Genomic DNA, 23616 nt, shown 5'->3' with positions numbered 1-23616 from the left:
CATTTTTTTTTACTCGTGTCTCATCAGTGTTGCTCAGTCGTGTTGTAACGTATTCCTTCCGATGGGAAAATCCTGTTTGGCGTTATTTTTGCTCATGTAGGACGGCTGGGAAACGATCCGATATTTACAATCGTGGCTTTTGTTATTGTGATAGTTGGTGATTTTTTTTTCTAATGTTACAATGGAACAAAGGGATTTCAAGCATCAAACGCGAGGATGTCTGGTTGGATGCGTTGTCGCTGTCCTGTTTTGGAGTGTGGCCACAGCTCAGAGGTACTCCATTTCAGAGGAAGTTAATGAAGGAACTGTGGTTGGCAACATTGCAAAAGATCTGGGACTGGACAAAGGCACTCTGAAAAACAGAAAGTATCGCATTGTGTCTGGTGATGCGCACCCTCATTTCCGCGTGAACCAAAACGACGGCATTCTGTACGTGAACCGGAAGATTGACCGAGAAGAAGTGTGCGAACAAAGCAGTTCATGTGTGATAAATCTGAAAACTGTTCTTGAAAACCCTCTGGAGGTACATTATGTTGAAGTAGAAATATTGGACATCAATGACCATTCACCAATTTTCCCCGATAAGGAAAACACATTGGTGATTTCGGAATCAGTGTTGCCTGGAGCGAGATTTCAAGTTCAACCTGCACAAGATCTTGACAGTGGCCAATTTTCTGTGCAACAATATAAACTGAGCCAAAACGATCATTTTCGTTTGGAAGTTAAAGAAAAACGTGGCGTCGGTAAAATACCGACACTGGTCGTACAAAAACCTTTAGACAGGGAAACGGCAGGGAGCCATGCGTTCAGAATGATTGCTCTGGATGGAGGTAAACCTCCAAAATCGGGTACTGTGAACATTCTAGTAAACGTTTTGGACGTGAATGACAATGCACCTGTTTTTTCAAAAGATATTTATTCAGTGACAGTAAAAGAAAATACTCCAATTGGCACAGTAGTTATACAGGTAAATGCATCAGATGCAGATGAAGGTACGAACGGGGATGTTGTTTATTATTTCAGTAAGAGTATGAATAAAAACATATTAAACTTGTTTAGCATCAACGAATTAACAGGAGAGATAACTGTTAAAACTGCAATTGATTATGAAGAGAATGATGAATTTGAAGTTGAAATTCTGGCATCAGATAGAGGTTTTGCTCCGCTTACAACAGAAAAGGATGTTGTTATTAAGATAGTTGATGTGAATGATAATGTACCCGAGATTGAGGTTACCTCCTTTTCCAACTCGATCCCAGAAGACTCCAGACCAGGAACAACAGTTGCCGTTATTAGTGTAAATGACTTGGACTCTGGACTTAATGGCCAAGTTATTTGTTCTGTCAATGCAGATGTTCCATTCATTTTATCACCATCCTTGAAAGACAAAATGTTTTCATTATTGACCAAATCACATCTGGACAGGGAGATGCAGTCACAATATGACTTGACAATAATTGCAAAAGATGCAGGTCAACCTCCATTATCATCTGAGAAGACAATAAGTGTCGTGGTGTCAGATGTGAATGACAACAAACCAGAGTTTTCACTGAGTCCTTATACCTTTTATGTCATTGAGGGTAACAATCCAGGAGCGTCTGTGTTTTCAGTGACAGCATCTGATAGTGACGAGAGTGAAAATGCACGAATTTCATATCAAGTTATAAGAGATGATGGTAATGAAAATAAATTCACATCATTTCTAAACATACACTCCAACAATGGCGACATTCTTGCCCTAAAAAGTTTCGACTTTGAAAGTTTGAAAACCTTCCATTTCCAAGTTTTGGCCACAGATTCAGGAACTCCGCCACTAAGTAACAATGTTACAGTCAACGTGTTCATTCTGGATCAGAACGACAACGCTCCAGTCATCATGTATCCACTCAGCTCCAACGGCTCTGCTGAAGGTGTGGAGGAAATTCCACGCAACGTCAACGCAGGACACTTGGTGACTAAAGTCAGAGCCTATGACGCTGATATAGGATATAACGGCTGGTTGTTGTTCTCACTGCAGGAAGTTACTGACCACAGTCTCTTTGGTTTGGACCGCTACACGGGACAGATCAGGACACTTCGTTCATTAACAGAGACAGACGAGGCTGAACACAAACTGGTCATTCTGGTCAAAGACAATGGAAATGTTTCACTGTCAGCAACAGCTACTGTGATTGTCAAACTTGTGGAGCCCAAAGAGGCGTTTGCAGCATCTGACGTGAACAGTTCAGCGGGGGACGATGAAGACAATAATTTGATTATTTACCTGATGATAACTTTGGGCTCCGTTTCTGTGCTTTTCCTTGTCAGTATCATAGTACTGATTGCAATGCAATGCTCCAAATCCACAGACTATACTTCTAAATATTTACAAGAAACAAACTATGATGGGACACTGTGTCACAGCATTCAGTACAGATCTGGAGATAAACGATACATGCTGGTTGGACCCAGGATGAGTATTGGATCTACTATAGTTCCTGGCAGCCATGCAAATACATTGGTATTACCTGACAGACGAAGGACATCTGAAGAGGTAAGATGCCTTTACAAAAATAAAATAATGTTCGAAAGTCCAGGTTTTTTTTTCTTTTTTTTTTTTTAACGTGTTGCTCATCACTGATTCAACTGTTTGCGAAAAGCCGCTGAGCTCGCAAACAACAACCAGTACTGACAGGCATTTGACCGTAACATTTCAGTCTTCTCTAACTTTTCGTTTTTAAACATCAAGACAATATAAGGATTTTACGTGTTACTCGTCATGTGAACCATCACTTAGCTTTGATAATTAAGCTGTCTGTGGTGCTGATTTTCTTTTCACGGTGTGCATATTATACGCATCTTAAAATACTGTAGTGATCACGGAGCTGGTCCCTGCAGTGCATGACGGACGGGACTTCAGTTTTGCATGTGCTATCAGAAGTTATTAAGGACTATATTAGGTTTGTTGTGTGTGTTGGCTTGTGCTTATGTTGTATTTTTGTTCCGCAGTTCAGGTAGTTAATCATTTCATCTAGTTTAGTTTGGTTCGCTTAATGTCGGTGGGCCACCATTAATGAGAAAGGTGTTGTGTAAAATGTACTTCTGCTATGGAATACATGTTGTGTTGATACTGCAAAAAATGTAAGTCTTTGGTGTATAAAGTTAACAATCTCACGCAGCTACCATCGTTCTTTTACTGATTCAGATGGAGTTAAAGTTTATTTAACTATACGTAACTTTGATGGTATGCTATATATATGGAAATCACATGCGGTCGCAAGGTGTCAGTGTAATATAGAAAGAGAACAGCCAACAGGCTTGTCGTCATCGCTTTTTGGTTCCACCTTTTTTTATGAGTGTCGCGTCAGTGTTGCTCAGTCGTGTTGTAACGTATTCCTTCGGATTTGAAAATCCTGTTGGCGTTATTTTTGTTAATGTACGACGACAGGGAAACTCTCCGATATTTCGTGGCTTTTGTTATTGTGATGGATTGGTGATTTTTTTCTGATTTGACAATGGAACAAAGGGATTTCAAGCATCAAATGCGAGGATGTCTGGTTGGATGCGTTGTCGCTGTCCTGTTTTGGAGTGTGGCCACAGCTCAGAGGTACTCCATTTCAGAGGAAGTTAATGAAGGAACTGTGGTTGGAAACATTGCAAAATATCTGGGACTGGACAGAGGCACTCTGAAAAATAGAAAGTATCGCATTGTGTCTGGCGATGCGCACCCTCATTTCCGCGTGAACCAAAACGACGGCATTCTGTACGTGAACCGGAAGATTGACCGAGAAGAAGTCTGCGAACAAAGCAGTTCATGTGTGATAAATCTGAAAACGGTTCTTGAAAACCCTCTGGAGGTACATTATGTCGAAGTAGAAATATTGGATATCAATGACCATTCACCAATTTTCCCCGATAAGGAAAACACATTGGAGATTTCGGAATCAGTATTGCCTGGAGCAAGATTTCAACTGAAACCGGCACGAGATCCGGACAGTGGTCAGTTTTCTGTGCAACAATATAAACTGAGCCAAAACGATAATTTTCGTTTGGAAGTTAAAGAAAAACGTGGCGTTGGTAAAATACCGACATTGGTGGTACAAAAATCTTTGGACAGGGAAAAGGTAGGGAGCCATGCGTTAACAATGACGGCTGTGGATGGAGGTAAACCTCCAAAATCTGGGACTGTCAACATTCTAGTAAACGTTTTGGACGTGAATGACAATGCACCTATTTTTTCAAAAGATATTTATTCCGCGACGGTAAATGAAAATGCTTCAATTGGCACCGTAGTTATGCAAGTAAATGCAACAGATTCAGATGAAGGTACAAACGGGGATATAGTGTATTCGTTCAGTAAGAGTACACATCAAAACTTATTAAACCTATTTAATGTGGATGAATTGACAGGAGAGATAACTGTTAAAAATTCAATTGATTATGAAGAGAATGATGAATTTGAAATTGAGATTCAGGCATCAGATAAAGGTTTTGCTCCACTTACAACAGAAAAAGGTGTTGTTATTAAGATAGTTGATGTGAATGATAATGTACCTGAGATTGAAATTACCTCCTTTTCCAACTCAATCCCAGAAGATTCCAGACCAGGAACTACAGTTGCTCTTATTAGTGTAAATGACTTGGACTCTGGAATTAATGGCCACGTTATATGTAGTCTCAATGTAGGTGTCCCATTCACTTTATCACCATCCTTGAAAGATAAAATGTTTTCATTAGTGACCAAATCACCTCTAGACAGGGAGATACAGTCACAATATGACCTGACAATAACTGCAAAAGATGCAGGTCAACCTTCACTGTCCTCTGAAAAAACAATACATGTTGTAGTGTCAGATGTGAATGACAACAAACCAGAGTTTTTGTTGAACCCTTATACCTTCTATGTCACAGAGGGTAACAACCCAGGAGCAACTGTATTTGCAGTAAGAGCATCTGATTGGGATGAGAATGAAAATGCGCGAATTTCATATCAAATTATTAGGGATGGTGGTGAAGACAATAAATTCACATCATTTCTAAACATAAACTCCGACAGTGGTGATATTATTGCACTGAAAGGTTTTGACTTTGAAACTCTGAAAACGTTCAAGTTCCAAGTTGTAGGCACAGATTCAGGAACTCCGCCACTCAGCAGCAACGTCACAGTCAACGTGTTCATTCTGGATCAGAACGACAACGCTCCAGTCATCATGTATCCACTCAGCTCCAACGGCTCTGCTGAAGGTGTGGAGGAGATTCCCCGCAACGTCAACGCAGGACACTTGGTGACTAAAGTCAGAGCCTATGACGCTGATATAGGATATAACGGCTGGTTGTTGTTCTCACTGCAGGAAGTTACTGACCACAGTCTCTTTGGTTTGGACCGCTACACAGGACAGATCAGGACACTTCGTTCATTCACAGAGACAGACGAGGCTGAACACAAACTGGTCATACTGGTCAAAGACAATGGGAATGTTTCATTGTCAGCAACAGCTACTGTGATTGTCAAACTTGTGGAGCCCAAAGAGGCTTTTGCAGCTTCTGACGTGAAAAGTGCAGCAAAGATAGACGAGGAGGACAATGTCACATTTTACCTGATGATCACTTTGGGAGCAGTTTCTCTACTTTTCATTATCAGTATTATTGTACTGATTGCAATGCAGTGCTCCAAATCCACAGACTATACTTCTAAATATCTGCAAGAGACAAATTACGATGGGACATTGTGTCACAGCATTCAGTACAGATCTGGAGATAAACGATACATGTTGGTTGGACCAAGAATGAGTATTGGATCTACTATAGTTCCTGGAAGTCATTCTAATACACTTGTTTTACCGGATAGGAGGCGTCCATCTGCAGAGGTAAGACTTTTTTTTAACAGAAGACAACCACATTGTGTTTTGTTTGCAAGAGAAAATCATGTATTGGTTCTGGGCTTACACCATTGCGAAAGTCAAATTACTCTGTCCTTGGTGCTGATTTATGTCGAAGTCATTTCTGATTATTTAATTTCGGTGTTGCATTAAAAAAAAAATTGTGATTATAATATTTTCAGTACGCCTTTTTTTGGACCTATTAATTGATGTCTGCTTAATAATAATAATAATAATAATAATAATAATAATAATAATAATAATAATAATAATAATAATAATAATAATAATAATAATAATAATAATATACAAACATGTTGCTTTCGTTGTACATGGCGTCCTCTCACTTCTGTGTAATTAACGACTAACCACTGCTATGCTACTGGGCATATTAAAACGATGGCCAACAGCACGAAAATGCACTGACTAAAAGAAAATTAATTGAAATATGATACCGCATAATCACTGTCCATGGTTCTGAAAATGTTTCCTTTCATTTTGCAGTTTCCACATTAGAAGGCGCCTTCAATTCGCCAGTTTATTTTAACAAATGAACTATTTTTCAGGTGACGAACTTTACTACTGTTAAAATACTATATTGTTTTTATCTTTATCAGAATTCCATCTACACATTGAATGAGCAGCCGACTGTTAATGGTACTAAAGTCGCTATTTTCGAATAGTACTTTAGATAAATTAACAGAGATTTTATGAAAACAATGTGGCTGATTTATGACCAGCAGTGGATTGTCTGCAGTAAGAATATATGTCGCACGGTGTCAGCGCAGTAGAAAAAGTCAACACTATATCCGATTGTCGTCACTGCATTTGGTTCAACCCCCCAGGTCGCTTTCCTCAGTTCAGGAAGAATACGCAGGCGTTCCTGAATCTACCGCATTCATTGGGAATAATTTCACTTGTCGTTTCGTTTTTCGCCGGAAAGCACTAAATAGTGTTTCGCATGGACGTCTAGAAGACATTTCAGTTCAGCTGGGTCTATGTGAATGGCCGTTGAGGATAGCGAGTGTCACCATGGAACAAAGAAAACCGGGAAAATGCTTGGCTCGAGGACGGCTGTGTGGCTTCGTGGTTATGGTGCTCTTGTGGAGGGCGGCTTCTGCGCAACTGAGATATTCAATCCCAGAAGAAAGTAACGAGGGAACTGTGGTTGGAAACGTGGCAAAAGATATAGGGTTGGATAAAAGCGCGCTGAAGTCCAGAAAGTATCGAATCGTCTCGAGTGGTGCGGAGCCCCTATTCCACGTAAATCAAAACAATGGTATGCTCTATGTGAGCCGAAAAGTTGACAGAGAAGATGTGTGCGCACAGACCAATGCGTGTGTGATAAATCTAAAAACTGTTCTAGAAAATCCACTGGAGGTACACTACGTCGCAGTTGAGGTGTTGGATATAAACGACAATTCTCCCAGTTTCCCAGAGGAGGAGAAACGGTTGGACATTTCAGAGTCGGTTTTGCCCGGAGCACGATTTCAACTGAAACCTTCACGGGATGAAGATAGTGGCCATTTCTCCGTGCAGCAATATAAACTTAGCCAGAATGATCATTTTCGTTTGGAAGTAAGAGACAAGGGCGAAGATGGTAAAATACCGATCTTAGTTTTACAAAAATCTTTGGACAGGGAGGTAGAAGGGAATCACTCTTTGGTGCTGACTGCAATAGATGGCGGAAAACCACCGAAAACAGGGAAAATGAATATTGTTGTCATTGTTCTAGATGTTAATGATAACACACCCATTTTTTCTAAGGATATGTATTCAGTTATGCTTTCTGAAAATGCTCCTATTGGAACAACAGTAATTCAAGTAAATGCCACAGACTTGGATGAAGGCCAAAACGGAGATGTATTTTACTCATTCGGAAACAGTGTCAGTAACAAGTTATTGTCAATTTTTGATATTAATCCATTAACAGGTGATGTAACTGTAAAGGGTTTGATAGACTATGAGCAAAGGGATAAGTATGACATTGACATTCAAGCATCCGATAAAGGCATTGCACCGTTAACATCTGAAAAAAGTGTGATTATTAAGATAGTTGATGTGAATGATAATGCACCGGAAATCGAGGTTACCTCTTTTTCCAGCTCAATTCCTGAGGATTCGAGGCCTGGAACCACAGTTGCTTTAATCAGTATTAATGACTTAGATTCTGGACTAAATGGAAAAGTTATTTGCTCCATCGATGAGGATGTTCCTTTTGTTTTATCACCATCCTTGCAAAACAATATGTATTCATTGGTAACAAGATCACCCCTTGACAGAGAAAAACAAGCACATTATGAGCTGACTATATCTGCAAAAGATGCCGGTCAACCTCCGTTATCGTCTGAGAGGATGATAAGTGTTGTGGTTTCGGACGTGAATGACAACAATCCAGAATTCTCCCTCAATCCTTATACTTTCTATGTCATTGAAGGTAATGCGCCAGGTGTGCATGTGTTTTCTGTCAAAGCGTCTGATCGTGATGAGAATGATAATGCACGTATATCTTATAATATTTTACGAAGTGGCGGTGAAGATAATAAATTCACCTCATTCCTTAACATAAACCCTGAAACCGGGAGTATTGTGGCACTGAAAAGTTTCGACTTTGAGACTCTGAAAACGTTCCAGTTCCATGTCGTTGCCTCAGATTCTGGAACCCCGCCACTAAGCAACAACGTCACAGTCATCGTGTTCATTCTGGATCAGAACGACAACGCTCCAGTCATCATGTATCCACTCAGCTCCAACGGCTCTGCTGAAGGTGTGGAGGAGATTCCCCGCAATGTCAACGCAGGACACTTGGTGACTAAAGTCAGAGCCTATGACGCTGATATAGGATATAACGGCTGGTTGTTGTTCTCACTGCAGGAAGTTACTGACCACAGCCTCTTTGGTTTGGACCGCTACACGGGACAGATCAGGACACTTCGTTCATTCACAGAGACAGACGAGGCTGAACACAAACTGGTCATACTGGTCAAAGACAATGGGAATGTTTCACTGTCAGCAACAGCTACTGTGATTGTCAAACTTGTGGAGCCCAAAGAAGCTTTTGCAGCTTCTGATGTGAAAAGTGCAGCACAGGATGACGAGGATGATAATGCTACTTTTTACCTGATGATAACTTTGGGCTCAGTTTCTGTGCTTTTTCTCATCAGCATTGCCGTTCTGATTGCAATGCAGTGCTCCAAATCTACGGAATACACATCTAAATATCTGCAAGAGACTAATTATGATGGGACATTGTGCCACAGCATTCAGTACAGATCTGGAGATAAACGATACATGTTGGTTGGACCCAGAATGAGTATTGGATCTACTATAGTTCCAGGAAGCCATGCTAATACGTTGGTACTGCCTGACAGAAGGAGAGTATCTGAAGAGGTAAGGGCTGCTCTAAATACTTAGGCCTATATTCATGCTTGTTCTATTAAGTTTTAATTCAAGTTCATGACCCATTTATCGGCTATAATATCTGTTTATCACATAAATGACACCTGACAACATATTTTGCTTATGATCAACTAAATGCTTTACTCTACTGCATGTAGGTTGCAGTATCTGGTATATCATCTCATCATGTCTGTGCGTTTATGCAGATTAGTAAATTGTTGTACTTTTTGCATTTGTTTTCTTCTATCGATTATGCTGGGAGTTTTGTGAAGGTTTTTAAGCCCACATGGAGCATTGCGCATCGCTGTCCATGGTCCTGACGCCGGCTTCTCCATGCATTTCTCGAGTGACGTTTATATGACATTGTATATGTTTTTTTAGCCACAATAATTACTAATCGAAACGTGTTAATTTTTTATATAAACTACTATGGTGTTTAGGACAATAAAATCCCCAAATTTGCATTCAGAATAATCTAAATTCTGTATGTCAACATTCGCATCACGGATTTTTGGTTAGATTGTGGTTTTTTTTTCTCTTGCAGTGAGAAATTACATCGCATGGTGTCAGTGTGCCAATAAAATAATCTTTTTTCTTGGTCGCCATCGCCTTTTGGCACATCCTACTTTATTGCGTTCTCAGTTAAAAATGGATGGATCGCTTGGTGGTTTGCTGCTGCTCTCTGATCAACACGGACTTCTAAAATTTTGAAGGAAGCGAAAACCTTTCATTTGTACCACAGATGTGCTTGGAATATTCTCCGTGACGCAGTTGTCAATCCGATGCTGAATTTGGATGTTTTCGTTTTGGATATGGAACAAAGAGGGGGCAAGCAAACGTGGATGATGAGACGCGCAGTCGGGTGCGTGGTTGCGGTGCTGCTGTGGAGCGCAGCTACGGCGCAGTTAAGATATTCAATTTCTGAGGACGTTAACGGCGGGACTGTGGTTGGAAACATAGCAAAAGATCTGGGATTGGATAAAAGCTCCCTGAAAGACAGGAAGTATCGGATCGTTACGAGTGCTGCCGATCCTCTTTTTCACGTGAATACAAACGATGGCATCTTGTACTTGAGCCGAAAGATTGACAGGGAGGAGGTTTGCGAGAGAACAGCGACATGTACGATCAACCTGAAAACCGTGCTGGAAAACCCTCTGGAGATCCATTATGTCGGTGTGGAGATACTAGATATAAATGACCATTCACCCTCTTTTCCCGAGAAAGAAGCAACATTGGACATTTCTGAGTCCGTGTTGCCCGGAGCTCGTATTCCACTACAACCTGCACGTGATCCAGACAGTGGTCCTTTCTCTGTTCATCAATATAAACTTAACGCAAACGATCACTTTAGGATAGAAGTTAAAGATACAGGAGAGGATGGCAAAATACCTGTATTGATTGTTCAGAAGCCTTTGGATAGAGAAACTTCACAAAAACACAAATTAGTGTTGACCGCAGTGGATGGAGGCAAACCTCAGAAATCTGGTCAAGTAAATATTCTGGTAAATGTTCTGGATATAAATGATAATGCTCCTGTCTTCTCTAAAGATGTTTACTCCGTGACTCTTGATGAAAATACACCTATAGGGACAACAGTGATACAGGTGAATGCTTCTGATTTAGATGACGGGCCCAATGGAGAAGTTGTCTACTCTTTTAGCAATAGCGTAAATCGTAAATTCTTCAAACTTTTCGAAATAGCCCCTGTTACAGGTGAAATTACTGTAAAACGTCTAATAGACTTTGAAGAGAGGGACAAATATGTAATTGAAATTCAAGCATCAGATAAAGGCTTTGCTCCACTATCAACTCAAAAAAATGTGATTATTAAGATAGTTGATATAAATGATAATGCGCCTGAGATTGAGGTTACTTCATTTTCTAGCTTGATACCTGAAGATTCCAGGCCTGGAACTACAGTCGCTCTTATCAGTGTGCATGATTTAGATTCTGGGCTTAATGGACAGGTTGTTTGTAATGTAAAGGAGGACATTCCTTTCACTTTATCACCGTCTTTACAGGATAAGATGTATTCCTTAGTCACCAAATCACCTCTGGACAGAGAGAAACTAGCACAATATATCATAACAGTTGTTGCAAGAGATGCAGGACAACCTTCACTGTCATCTGAAAAAACAATACATGTTGTAGTGTCTGATGTGAACGACAACAGTCCAGAGTTTTCACAGAGTCCATATACCTTCTATATCACAGAAGGTAACAATCCGGGAGCGACTGTGTTTTCAGTGAAAGCTTCAGATCATGATGAGAACGACAATGCTCGAATATCTTATCTGATTGTCAGAGATGGAGGCGAAGAAAAAAAAGTGACTACATTTCTAAACATAAACTCACAAAGTGGCGACATTGTAGCATTAAAAAGTTTCGACTTTGAGACTCTGAAAACTTTCCAGTTCCAAGTTGTAGCCACAGATTCAGGAACTCCGCCACTCAGCAACAACGTCACAGTCAATGTATTCGTTCTGGATCAGAACGACAACGCTCCAGTCATCATGTATCCACTCAGCTCCAACGGCTCTGCTGAAGGTGTGGAGGAGATTCCCCGCAACGTCAACGCAGGACACTTGGTGACTAAAGTCAGAGCCTATGACGCTGATATAGGATATAACGGCTGGTTGTTGTTCTCACTGCAGGAAGTTACTGACCACAGTCTCTTTGGTTTGGACCGCTACACAGGACAGATCAGGACACTTCGTTCATTCACAGAGACAGACGACGCTGAACACAAACTGGTCATACTGGTCAAAGACAATGGGAATGTTTCACTGTCAGCAACAGCTACTGTGATTGTGAAACTGGTGGAACCAAAAGAGGCTTTTGCAGCTTCTGATGTGAAAAGTGCAGCAAAAATAGACGAGGAGGACAATGTCACATTTTACCTGATGATCACTTTGGGCGCAGTCTCTGTACTTTTTCTGATCAGCATCATCGTTCTAATTGCAATGCAGTGTTCCAAATCCACAAACTATACATCTAAATATCTTCAAGAGACTAATTATGACGGAACACTGTGTCACAGCATTCAATACAGATCTGGAGATAAAAGATACATGTTGGTTGGACCTAGAATGAGTATTGGATCTACTATAGTCCCTGGAAGCCATGCTAATACACTGGTGTTACCTGACAGGAGACGTGCTTCTGAAGAGGTAAGACACATCAGTTAAACAAAGCAAAACAAAACAAAAAAATAATCAATATTATGTTAAGTGCAGTAGAGACATGACATTTAGGTCCCACTGGTGTAAATATGAATAAGGTATTCCTGACTCAAAGGTGGATATTCTGTGTGTGTGTGTGTGTGTGTGTGTGTGTGTGTGTGTGTGTGTGTGTGTGTGTGTGTGTGTGTGTGTGTGTGTGTGTGTGTGTGTGTGTGTGTGTGTGTGTGTGTGTGTGTGTGTGTGTGTGTGTGTGTGTGTGTCCTTCCTCCAAGTTTCGGCTTCCTATTTTACTTTTATTTTTTTCTGCTACTATGAAGCAATCTTAATGAAATCTGAATAAAATTTAAGTTTGTTTGTTTTTTAGTCAAGCTACTTGTTTAAGGATGTCAATATCATGCTGAACAAAACTAGTGGCTGTCACGGACAGCCAACATTGTTCTAAAGTCTGGAATTTTCTTGATATTAATTCTTATTCTTAGTCCAAGCTGGTTGTTCAGTTAGCATCTATCTTGTTGAGTTTTGTGTTGCTCCTCCCACATTATCCATATGAGAAAATATGCAGATGCAGATCCAAATATATTTGAAGCTGAATATAAAGTACTGAAGTTTTTGCTTGGTTGTATGCCAGAGTCTGTTAAATTGTATACAACAGTAAACTGGTATCAGTTCTTATCTCTTTTCCGTTACTTTTGGGTTGGTGTTGGACAGGTCTTTCGCTCAATTTGAGTGTTGTCAGTTGTTTTGTTAATTAATGCTTCTCTTTGTAAATGTATTGACGGTGTATTGATAGAAACCGGACTAGTCATTTCAATGATTTTTGTTTTTGTAATTTGTTTTCTGACCTATTCAACAGTCGGAAAATCACATTTACAAGCACCCTCTCACCATCTGCATGGCGTCATACATGAATAATGGAAATGTATGCTGTTTAAAATGGGAAACGTGTCGGTGTCTTTCCGAGTTGCACATTTGTTTTTGCACACTCAAGAACTTTTGTTTGTCATTTGTACGCAGAATTGTTGTTTGTAGTGCTGATGGTGTATCTATCACGACAGCTATTTGAACTATGTAAGCAATTCCGCGTGTGTGTGTGTGTGTGTGTGTGTGTGTGTGTGTGTGTGTGTGTGTGTGTGTGTGTGTGTGTGTGTGTGTGTGTGTGTGCGCGCAACAGCGAAACAGCTCTTTTTTTTCTCACAGTCAATAAAAGCACCAACCCCATATTCATTATTTCATAGAGAGACCGGGTGTTCTCTTTCAGTTGGTGCACTGGCTCATAACTTGATCCTCACTAACCAAGTGTACTACTTGTTGCGTAAAGTCGGTCGGTCGGTGTTATCCAACCAGGACCATGTTGTCACTTTTTTTTTTAATTCATCATTCCTTTCTTCCTTCATGTGTGCGCCATCGTAGGAAAATTAAGTCCCCAAAACATATCTCCAAAGAATCGAATATTGGAAATATCAATGCATCGTCTGCTCGCATGGTGTCACTGCTTGTTGAAATGAACGACTCTCGGTTTCTCTACGTGTGCTGCTTTTTCGCGACATTCTTGTGCTGTCGGGCTGCAGATGCTTCATCACGACGATCGAGCTTGATATCCTGCTGCTACTATTTTTTTTATGAATTCCTTTATGACGTGTGATCCCGTGCAGACATTAATTTGAATGCCATACCTTCCTATTGTCTTTGTTTCATTTTGATATCACCATGACGCGACGAGGACGCGGAGTACTATGGCTGGAGCGCCTGGTGTTTATTGTTTATCTGGGACTAACATTGGATTTTACTTCGGCACAACTGCGATACTCTGTTCCAGAAGAGCTGGCGGTGGGTGCTGTTGTTGGTAATGTGGCTAAAGATTTAGGGCTGGATCTCAGTGCTTTGATCGCTAGGGGGTTTCGCATCGTGTCGGGATCAGGTGCACCCCTGTTCCAACTCAGTCACAATGGCATCCTTCTCCTGAACCAGAAAATAGACCGAGAAGAGGTCTGCGAACGGATCACTGCCTGCATCATAAACATAAAGACTGTTCTGGAGAACCCGCTGGAGGTGCACTATGTTGGAGTTGAAGTTTTGGACGTGAACGATCACGCTCCCACTTTCTCTGCCAATGAGACGCATTTGGAGATATCAGAGTCCACTTTACCGGGGGCGAGGTTTCAGCTGCAGGGCGCCCGCGACCCGGACAGCGATATGTTTTCTATTCAACATTATAAGCTCAGTCAAAATGATCACTTTCGGCTGGAGGTAAAAGACAGGGGCGAGGATGGCAAAATCCCTGTTTTGTATTTGCACAAACCGCTGGACAAAGAAGCTGCAAGAAGTCACAGATTGCTGTTGACAGCCGTTGATGGAGGAAAACCTGCCAGAACAGGAACGATGGCAATTATAGTTACTGTCCTGGATGTTAATGACAACATGCCAGTTTTTTCCAAAGAGTCATACACTGCAGTGATTAATGAAAATTCTCCAATTGGCACAACTGTTATACAAGTAAATGCCACAGATTTAGACGATGGCTTAAATGGGGAGGTGGTTTATTCGTTTGGGTATAATGTAAATAATAATTTGCGAAAACTTTTTGAGGTGAATGCTAATACTGGTGAAATTATTGTTAAAGGACTCATCGATTTTGAAGCTAAAGACAGATATGAAATTGATATAAGAGCATCTGATAAAGGACAAGTTCCCTTTGCAACTGAGAAAAGTGTTAAAATAAGTATAGTGGATCTGAATGACAATGCACCAGAGATAGAGGTGACATCGTTTTCAAGTGCAGTTCCCGAGGACTCAAAACCTGGGAGAACAGTAGCGTTAATAAGTGTACATGACAAAGATTCAGGTGTGAATGGAAAGGTGATTTGTTCTATAAGTGAAGATGTGCCTTTCACAATAACCCCCTCTTCACAGGAAAACATGTATTCTATAGTCACAAAATCCATGCTGGACAGAGAACATAAGTCCAAATATGTTGTAAAAATATTGGCAAAAGATGCTAGTGAGCAGTCTTTGTCATCTGAAAAAACAATAACTGTGACAGTATCGGATGTGAATGATAATGCTCCAGAATTTTCAACAAATCCATATACCTTTTATGTGACAGAGAACAATGTTGCAGGGGCTCCTTTATTCTCTGTGAGTGCACATGATTGTGATGAGGGTAGTAATGCTCTCATATCTTACAACATAGTGAGAAATGCCATTGAACACAAAAAACTGACATCTTTTTTAAACATAAATTCTGAAAGTGGAGAAGTTATAGTATTGAAAAGTTTTGACTTTGACACTCTGAAAACGTTCCAGTTCCAAGTTTTAGCCACAGATGCAGGAACTCCGCCACTAAGCAACAACGTCACAGTCAATGTATTCGTTCTGGATCAGAACGACAACGCTCCAGTCATCCTGTATCCACTCAGCTCCAACGGCTCTGCTGAAGGTGTGGAGGAGATTCCCCGCAATGTCAACGCAGGACACTTGGTGACTAAAGTCAGAGCCTATGACGCTGATATAGGATATAACGGCTGGTTATTGTTCTCACTGCAGGAAGTTACTGACCACAGTCTCTTTGGTTTGGACCGCTACACAGGACAGATCAGGACACTTCGTTCCTTCACAGAGACAGACGAGGCTGAACACAAACTGGTCATACTGGTCAAAGACAATGGGAATGTTTCACTGTCAGCAACAGCGACTGTGATTGTCAAACTGGTGGAGCCCAAAGAGGCTTTTGCAGCTTCTGATGTGAAAAGTGCAACAACAGATGATGACGATAATAATGTGACTTTTTACCTGATGATAACGTTAGGATCCGTCTCGGCACTATTCCTCATCAGTATCATTGTACTGATTGCAATGCAGTGCTCCAAATCTGCAGAATATACTTCTAAATATCTACAAGAGACTAATTATGATGGAACATTGTGTCACAGCATTCAGTACAGATCTGGAGATAAACGTTACATGTTAGTTGGACCAAGAATGAGTATTGGATCTACTATAGTCCCTGGAAGTCATGCTAATACTCTAGTGCTCCCTGACAGGAGACGTGCTTCTGAAGAGGTAAGATTTATTTGCAAAATATAATTCTGGTGCAAATATAAATGATAGATCATTTTTTTCCAATTTTAACACAAGTGTTCATAGATCACATCTTCACCTCATTTAGTTCAAGTAATAAAATGAAAAGCAAATACCAAACATTTGCCTCTGTAGTTTACATTAAGTTGTTGGAGCCTTAGAGGTTGATTAGCAGCACTGTTTTGCTAGTACTGCTTATTGTTTCAATTATACAGCTCCTATGTTAAAAATGCAAATAATAAAAATATAATAATAACTATTATTATTATTATTATTATTATTATTATTATTATTATTATTATTAATAATAATAATAATAAAACAATGGTTATTTTTATAGTGCTCACAGAGACCATACCATAGTTCAAATCCCGGCTGGACCTTTCTGTATGGAGTTTGCATGTCCTCCCCATGTGTGAGTGGGTACTCTAATTTTCTCCCACAGTCCAATAACATGCATGCAAGGTTAATTGCAGACCCCAAATTGCACCTAGTTTTGAGCACGTGATTGTCTGGCTCTGTGTGTGTTTGCCCTGTGACAGACCGGCGATCTGTCCAGGGTGGATCCTGGACAGGTGGCCCTGTGGCCCTGCACAAGATAAAGCAGTATAGAGTATGTATGTATGTATGTATGTATGTATGTATGTATGTATGTATGTATGTATGGATGGATGGATGTATGGATGTATGGATGGATGGATGGATGATAATGTGTGTGTGTGTGTGTGTATGGTCATCCAGTTTCTTACTATATTTCAAAAATCATCAACAAGCATTTTGAGGGCTGTATGTGGTAATGCATGTGACTGTCTGCCTCTTGTTTTGGTTTGGCGACATGTCCACGGTGTACCACAGCTTCACCCACAGTCAGCTGGAATCAGATCCAGTGTCGTTTGACCTCGAGTTTGATAAAGTAGTTTTGAAGATGAATGGAGTCTAAAACAAGCCCAACTCACAGAGTACTTGTCAGGGGATTGTTTGATATTATATTATGTGTGACAATTTATTTTGAACAGAAACATAACCAAGTTATGATTAATGTCATGTCACCTGCCCTCCTTACTATTTAATGTGTCCGTATTATCTGCACGATGGATACTATATCATGCTGTGTGCATGTGAATGTGTGTGTGTGTGAACTTTTGATTACATTTGACCTCTCATCCAAAAGTCATCCTTAGAAATAAATATACAGATTAAATTGTGATTTCTTTCTGCCTCAGATCTCTCTCTCTCTCTCTCTCTCTCACCTGAGGGTTATTGGATGTATATAAGGGGATTGACTGACCAGCTCAAGGAGTTACTTGAGGTCCTCACTTGCCTTACTTGCTGATGTGGTCGAGGTGATTCAATGGGCCATGGATGGCTGGAGTTAAAACAGAGAAACCCTGAGGCAAGCGTGCAGTGAATCACAATGTGCAGCCAGTCTGGTTTGATTGCGACGTCTCAGCTAAGGTCTCAGTTTGTCTATGAAGCATAAACCAATAAATGTGTCCTTGTCATTTTTGAAGAAATTTATTTTATTTGTAGATGCTTTATATATGTGAATCACATTCAAGCTTCACAAAATCCATTTGGATTTGCCAGAGAAATAGGTCATGTTTTATCACATGTGTGCAGTTGTACATAGGAGACTTCTGGTTCGATTCTGTGTCAAATATTGTGCGTTGCCCATAGCAACACACCAGGAGATCCACCTCTTGGAGTGTACTGGTTTTCACAGAGTTGCAAGCATTCAGGAGTCTTAGCAACAGCAGCAGTAGAGGATGAACGAGAGAGGGAGGGATAGGCAGAGGAGCAGAGGGGGGGGAGGGGATGTTGCTTCAGTATGGATCATCCATAGGCATCTCACACTATTTAATGAAAATGGGCTTTTTTGCCGGGAACACGTGGATTAGGTCAATGGAAATATCATTGTAAACGAGGCAGCAGATGGTACAAATATTGAAGCAACAGTAAAGGCGGGAAGAGCTGAGCCTTTAATTAGATATTTTAGAGAATAGAGATAATCTCTTCCTTCAAATAACTAGGTCAACCCAACACATCCTAACTGGAGATGCACTAGCACAAACCATGCATCCTAAATAATCATTGAACAAGTCTGAAAGCTGTTGGTGTATTTTGGCCCATTGAGATAAAATAAATAAATAAATAATATATACAGAAGCAAAAGGTAAAGGATCAGTTCACAGGGAGGGTGAGGTTTGGCTTCATGGAGGGGCTGCACACATTTTCCCAACATTTTCCTGTCCAGCTTTATTTAGCTCTACTCAGTAACGATAACTGCCTCCCAGTGTGTATGTGTGTGAATATTTTATGTTTTGTGTCTGTGTGTGTGTGTGTGTGTGTGTGTGTGTGTGTCATCATGTGCGCTGCAGTGCAACAGCAGTGCTAAGCTGTGCCTGGACAGCAGATGCCCAGAAAAGATGTGATTAAATGCGAGTGCATCCCATTAAAACTAGTAAGTGCATGATGTGGATCATGCTGGATGAAATTATGAAATGTATTTTTCAGATTTTTAAATAATTTTTCTTTCCATGACGCTGTATTTTATAGGCTTCCAAAGAGAGGAAACAGATGGGAAGAGGAGTGAATGAAGGAAGGAAATGCAATGATTCTTTGATGGATCAACACATTGTGTCGATGCTGTATCATCAATGCAGCATCCTGAAACGTATACTACCACTTTTGAGTGGTTGATCTATGGATATTTTGATTGCTATAAAACAAAATTGTACAGTACAGCATGGCACATGGTTCATTCTCCTCTTTTTCGCAGGGGTGTGGCTGCCTGCTCCACTGGCTTTGTCTGTTTGCTTGGCTAGATCAGCATATCTGTGCAATTGTGTTTGCATACTGAATGTCTGTGCTGAATATTATTCACAGTGGAATGACCTCTGCATGTCTGTTTATGTTATCAATGTTAAGTGGGTGAGAGTGTTTCCCTCATTAAACTGCATTCAGTGCTATGAGGGGAGAAAGGTATGAAATCCAGTTACAACAGTGGTTGCGTAATCATTTCAACAGTTTGAGGGGATGACTTTGCTGCATTCAGGCTTGTCCCCCTCACAAATACAACACAAGGTCGACTTCCTCCACAACCATTTTTCTCCACCTTTTTCTGATGTTTCCTGCATGAGTGAATAACCTAAAAGAAAAATCTAGTTACATTACAACTTTCAAGAAATCTCTCTATATTTTTCTAATAAAAAAAGACAAAAACAAAAAAACACTGCTCTCTTGTTTTCCAGTGATTTGCTTCATGTAGTGCTCTGTATATTCTTGCTCTTTTTTGCAGCTTCTGTCTGCCTCCTCCCTCTTCCTTTCTCTGCTTTCCCGCCGTACTGAATTTTTTTCCCTCCCCCATCCTCCTCTTGGCCTCTTTTTCCTGTTGTTATGCGCTTGCCCTTCATTTCCTCCTTCATATATCACCCTTCTCTGTCTCCCAGACGTTTTTCAGATTTTTCGATCTGCAGTCATTCTGCTTCCTTTCTCTCTCGTTTTCTGCCACATGCTCTCTCGCTGTATGGCACTGTGCCTCATGCCTGTAGGGTTGTGGCTGCGGATGCTAAATGTACTGTTGTGTGTCAGTAGGGCACACTCACTCTTATTGCTCCAGCTTTGTTTGTGGATGGCGCCACTCACATTGAGGTCAGCAGCAGAGATGTTCATCCAATTTACACATACAGCACTGTATAGCAAAAGCAGCCATTGTCCTTCTGTCTCGACTTTGTGCATGCTGGCATGCATAACAGCAGGCCACCTGTGTCTGATCTTTTTTTTTACCACAAGGCAGAACAGAGAAAAGATTGATTGAAATCAAAATATACTAGGAGCAACTCATAGAAAAAATGGATGTCACTGATGTAAGTCCATCACATCAACAACAGTTGATTCCCCCAAAAAATCTAATGTTCAGTTTAAACTGAAAATAGTTTACAATGAATAACTACAAGTTTATCTATTCAGGATGTTTACTTTGATATATCCTTTTATATTCCCATATAGTCAAAATCTGACGATTGCACCTCAATGGCTCTTCTCCTTCTCAACACTTTTTTATTTTACAAAACAAAAAATCTGTGACACCACAGCGGTGTAATTCAGACTGTTCCATATGTTCCTCGTTGCATTAATTGTCATAAAACCTTTGATATGACTTAACAAAAAACAAGTTTGTCCCACATCAAATCTCGGTAGTTCTTTGTTTGTGTGTTCTTTGAATGTATTTGCCACGTGTGTTGTATTTAATTTATATATTAAATATTTTCCTTTGTTTTATAAGAAGCAAAGTTCACTGAAATAACACATTGTGCATTTGTCTGCTCAGTTACCAAAAAAGTAATAATCCTAAGTGTTAGTTTAGTCATTTTTTATGCAAGTGGGTCATGATGTATATTAAAATAGCTTAACTGTGAATTCAAGTCAAGACCTGGTAACTTTATCACACATTAAAACTGCTTTTGATCACCTTAAATTGTTTAGAGAAGCTCAACCATCATATGAGAGAAAATAGTTTACTCATTCAAATGCACATAAATAGTCTCCAATACATTTTTACACATCAATAATCAGAGGTGCAGAAATAGAGAAAATGTGTACTTTACTAGAGATATAATTACGTATATAAGGTTAATTGTACTAAATTAAACACAATGGAAAACTCAATGATGTTGATTGGATCAATTAAGCTGGACAAAATATACACAGATGAAAGGCATACAAGTTATATTATGGCAACTCATTTTGTAAACAGGTATTTTATAGCATAAAATAAACATATTGATCCGAAGGTTTGAAGTATTACATTCAAATTGGTGGTCTGCTCAGTAGTGACCTATGTTTTTTCATAATAAAGTCAATTACATGGTATACATTGTATACTAAAGTACAGTATTTTATGAGTAAGTGTTTGAAAAAACCCCACTACTCAGTAATTTGATTATCTGACCCTACCGATACATTCAGTTGCAGCAAATATTATATACTATAGTGAAAATCTAACAATGAGAATTTTTAACTTTGAAATTTGATTTATGTCTTTGTTAATGTGTTTACCAATCCCACTAATTAAGAATCAAGGCTTAATCCAGAACGATTATATTTTCTTCTGTAGTTGAATATTGTAGGGTTTTTTTTTTCTCATCAGTGACAACTGCCAAAACGTTTTCACAGCATTAAATAAGCTCATGCAGCTATACAGACAAGGCTAAGACATTTCAAGAGCTGACTCCTGACTTTTTTTAATTCCCCCCATGTTAGGCCCATAAACTATATGTTCTCTAGTAGTTATTAGAATGGGCTGATCCTAGTGGGGGCAAGTTATCGCAGCACAATTACTGTGTGATAAAAGATTAACATAACTTTTACTACTTTTGCTACCCTTACACTGTGCAATTAAAACAATACTATTCCTTCATACTTTAAACATTGAAAAACATGAAAGTAGAACAAACAGATAGCTAAATGTACAGTTTGAATAACTGGATTTGTCTAAATTAGCAATGACAATAACAGGCACATTATTGTTTCATACTTGTAGTCATAGGAGGGCGTACAAATAAGAATTAGGGTCTTTAGCTTTATTCACAAAAAATTAATGCACACTAAGGACCCGGTCTTTCTGTCTTCCTTACTGTTCATTACTGTTAAGCTTGTTCAAAAAGAGGAAGAACATAAACAAAATCAGATCAGATAATTGCAAAACAAAGTGTTACTTTATTAAACTAGTTTACTGTAAGTAAGCAGCATTATTAACTCAGCAACTGTAAATAACAAAGGCACATTATTTTACTGCATTTTTACAGTTTTTATTGTATTTTTTTTTTACATTCTTGCTGCCTAACAAATCACCCCTCAAGTGACAAATAATAAAGTTGAAGTTAAAGCTAAAAATAACTGGCACCCTAAAGGTTAGAACCAAAACATGCTTCTTTTTATCCCTCAACTAACTGAACCCATCTTCCATGGAAACAAAGCTGTGAGGCCATGTGATGACTGACCAGGGAAAAATGGAATTGAAAAGAAGATGATCCATAATACCTTAGGTCACAACACTACCTCAACAACTGCAGCTCCACTTACCTCTGCTGCTGATAGAGGAATGGAAAAGCAAGCACATTTTCTTTCCTCTCTACTGGTTCTCAATCAGTGGAAGCAGCCACACCTGAGGAAGAAGTGAAGAGCAAGTGAGACTCATGATTACTTTGTTTAGGAGGAGATTGAGCATGTGAGCATTTTCAATATTTTTCAACATATGATATAATGCTTAAACAGAGTTGGGAAAAATACTCTTATCTGAGCAAATACTGTATGCACTCTCTGCTGAGTGTTTGAACGCTTCCTCTCTGTACCAGTGATGTGGCGTTTTGGCAGATCAGGATGTTGTTTTTGTGATACTCAGCAAGCACAGGCAGTCCTGCTGTGCAGCTTACAGAACGTTTGGTCAATAAGCTATTTTTCCATCCCTTCGTGGTGCTCTACTTTAAATATGCAGGGATGCGTTGATATTCAAACTTCCTTTGTATCATTTTATTTTTCTTTAACTTCTTTTATATCAAACATTAAATATTCCACGTTTGTGTTTACCTAAACGATGAATGATACAGTATTTACTTACATTTTAATGAAATACACCACTCTGGCAGAAAAATAGAATTTTGATTCTGAATATTTAAGTTTACATTAGTCAGCAACATTAAAAAAGCAAATTTGTTTCTATAAAAATCTTACTTGTTCAACACGAGGGCAATATTAGAGTCAGTGGGCCAAACATGTAATAGCAGGCTGCATTCACCACTGTGGGGCACGGCTCCTTGGCAGAGCTCCTTTCACTGTCGTCATTTGTCCTAGAACATGACGAGGTTGAGAGCCATGTGTGGCTTTGATGGGAATTGGCCCAAGCTATTCACTCCTATTCAGTATTTGGGTCAAACCTGCTTCTTTGGAGTTGATAAAAAGACATGCAAGTATAATCTATGAATGTGTGTGGCATATCTTCTTATAATTATGAATAGCAATGCTAAAATACAAAATAAATATACATTTTCCAGCCTCACTCGTGTCTGCCCTGCGTGATATTGTGTGGGCGAGTTTGACCC

At 39.7% G+C, this 23616-nt stretch overlaps 4 protein-coding genes across 4 annotated transcripts in view; all 4 read left to right on the top strand.

Annotated features, from left to right (window-relative positions):
• Positions 1–181: 181 nt before the first annotated feature.
• Positions 182–9272, top strand: LOC308134698 (protocadherin alpha-3-like; the record flags this gene model as incomplete). Its single annotated transcript, XM_080502471.1, has 2 exons — positions 182–472; positions 7188–9272. 2 exons carry the CDS (start codon positions 182–184, stop codon positions 9270–9272), a joined length of 2376 nt encoding a protein of 791 aa, XP_080358597.1.
• Positions 3495–6541, top strand: LOC308134602 (protocadherin alpha-8-like; the record flags this gene model as incomplete). The annotated part of the gene is made up of 2 exons (XM_080502374.1): positions 3495–5906; positions 6476–6541. 2 exons carry the CDS (start codon positions 3495–3497, stop codon positions 6539–6541), a joined length of 2478 nt encoding a protein of 825 aa, XP_080358500.1.
• Positions 9273–10069: 797 nt separating the features above from the next.
• Positions 10070–12445, top strand: LOC308134697 (protocadherin alpha-3-like; the record flags this gene model as incomplete). Its single annotated transcript, XM_080502470.1, has 1 exon — positions 10070–12445. One exon carries the CDS (start codon positions 10070–10072, stop codon positions 12443–12445), a length of 2376 nt encoding a protein of 791 aa, XP_080358596.1.
• A 1701-nt stretch (positions 12446–14146) lies between these two features.
• The window catches only part of LOC308134696 (protocadherin alpha-8-like), a gene marked incomplete at both ends in the record, with an annotated part of 36675 nt that continues 27205 nt past the window's right edge, over positions 14147–23616 (top strand). The window contains one exon of the mRNA XM_080502469.1: positions 14147–15748. Coding sequence (XP_080358595.1) covers positions 14147–15748 — 1602 coding nt within the window. The remainder of the gene's footprint in view (positions 15749–23616) is intronic.

This window comes from Blennius ocellaris (assembly GCF_963422515.1).
Source record: "Blennius ocellaris genome assembly, chromosome: 9".
Lineage (NCBI taxonomy): Eukaryota > Metazoa > Chordata > Actinopteri > Blenniiformes > Blenniidae > Blennius > Blennius ocellaris.
This window is presented reverse-complemented; position numbering and strand designations above follow the sequence as displayed.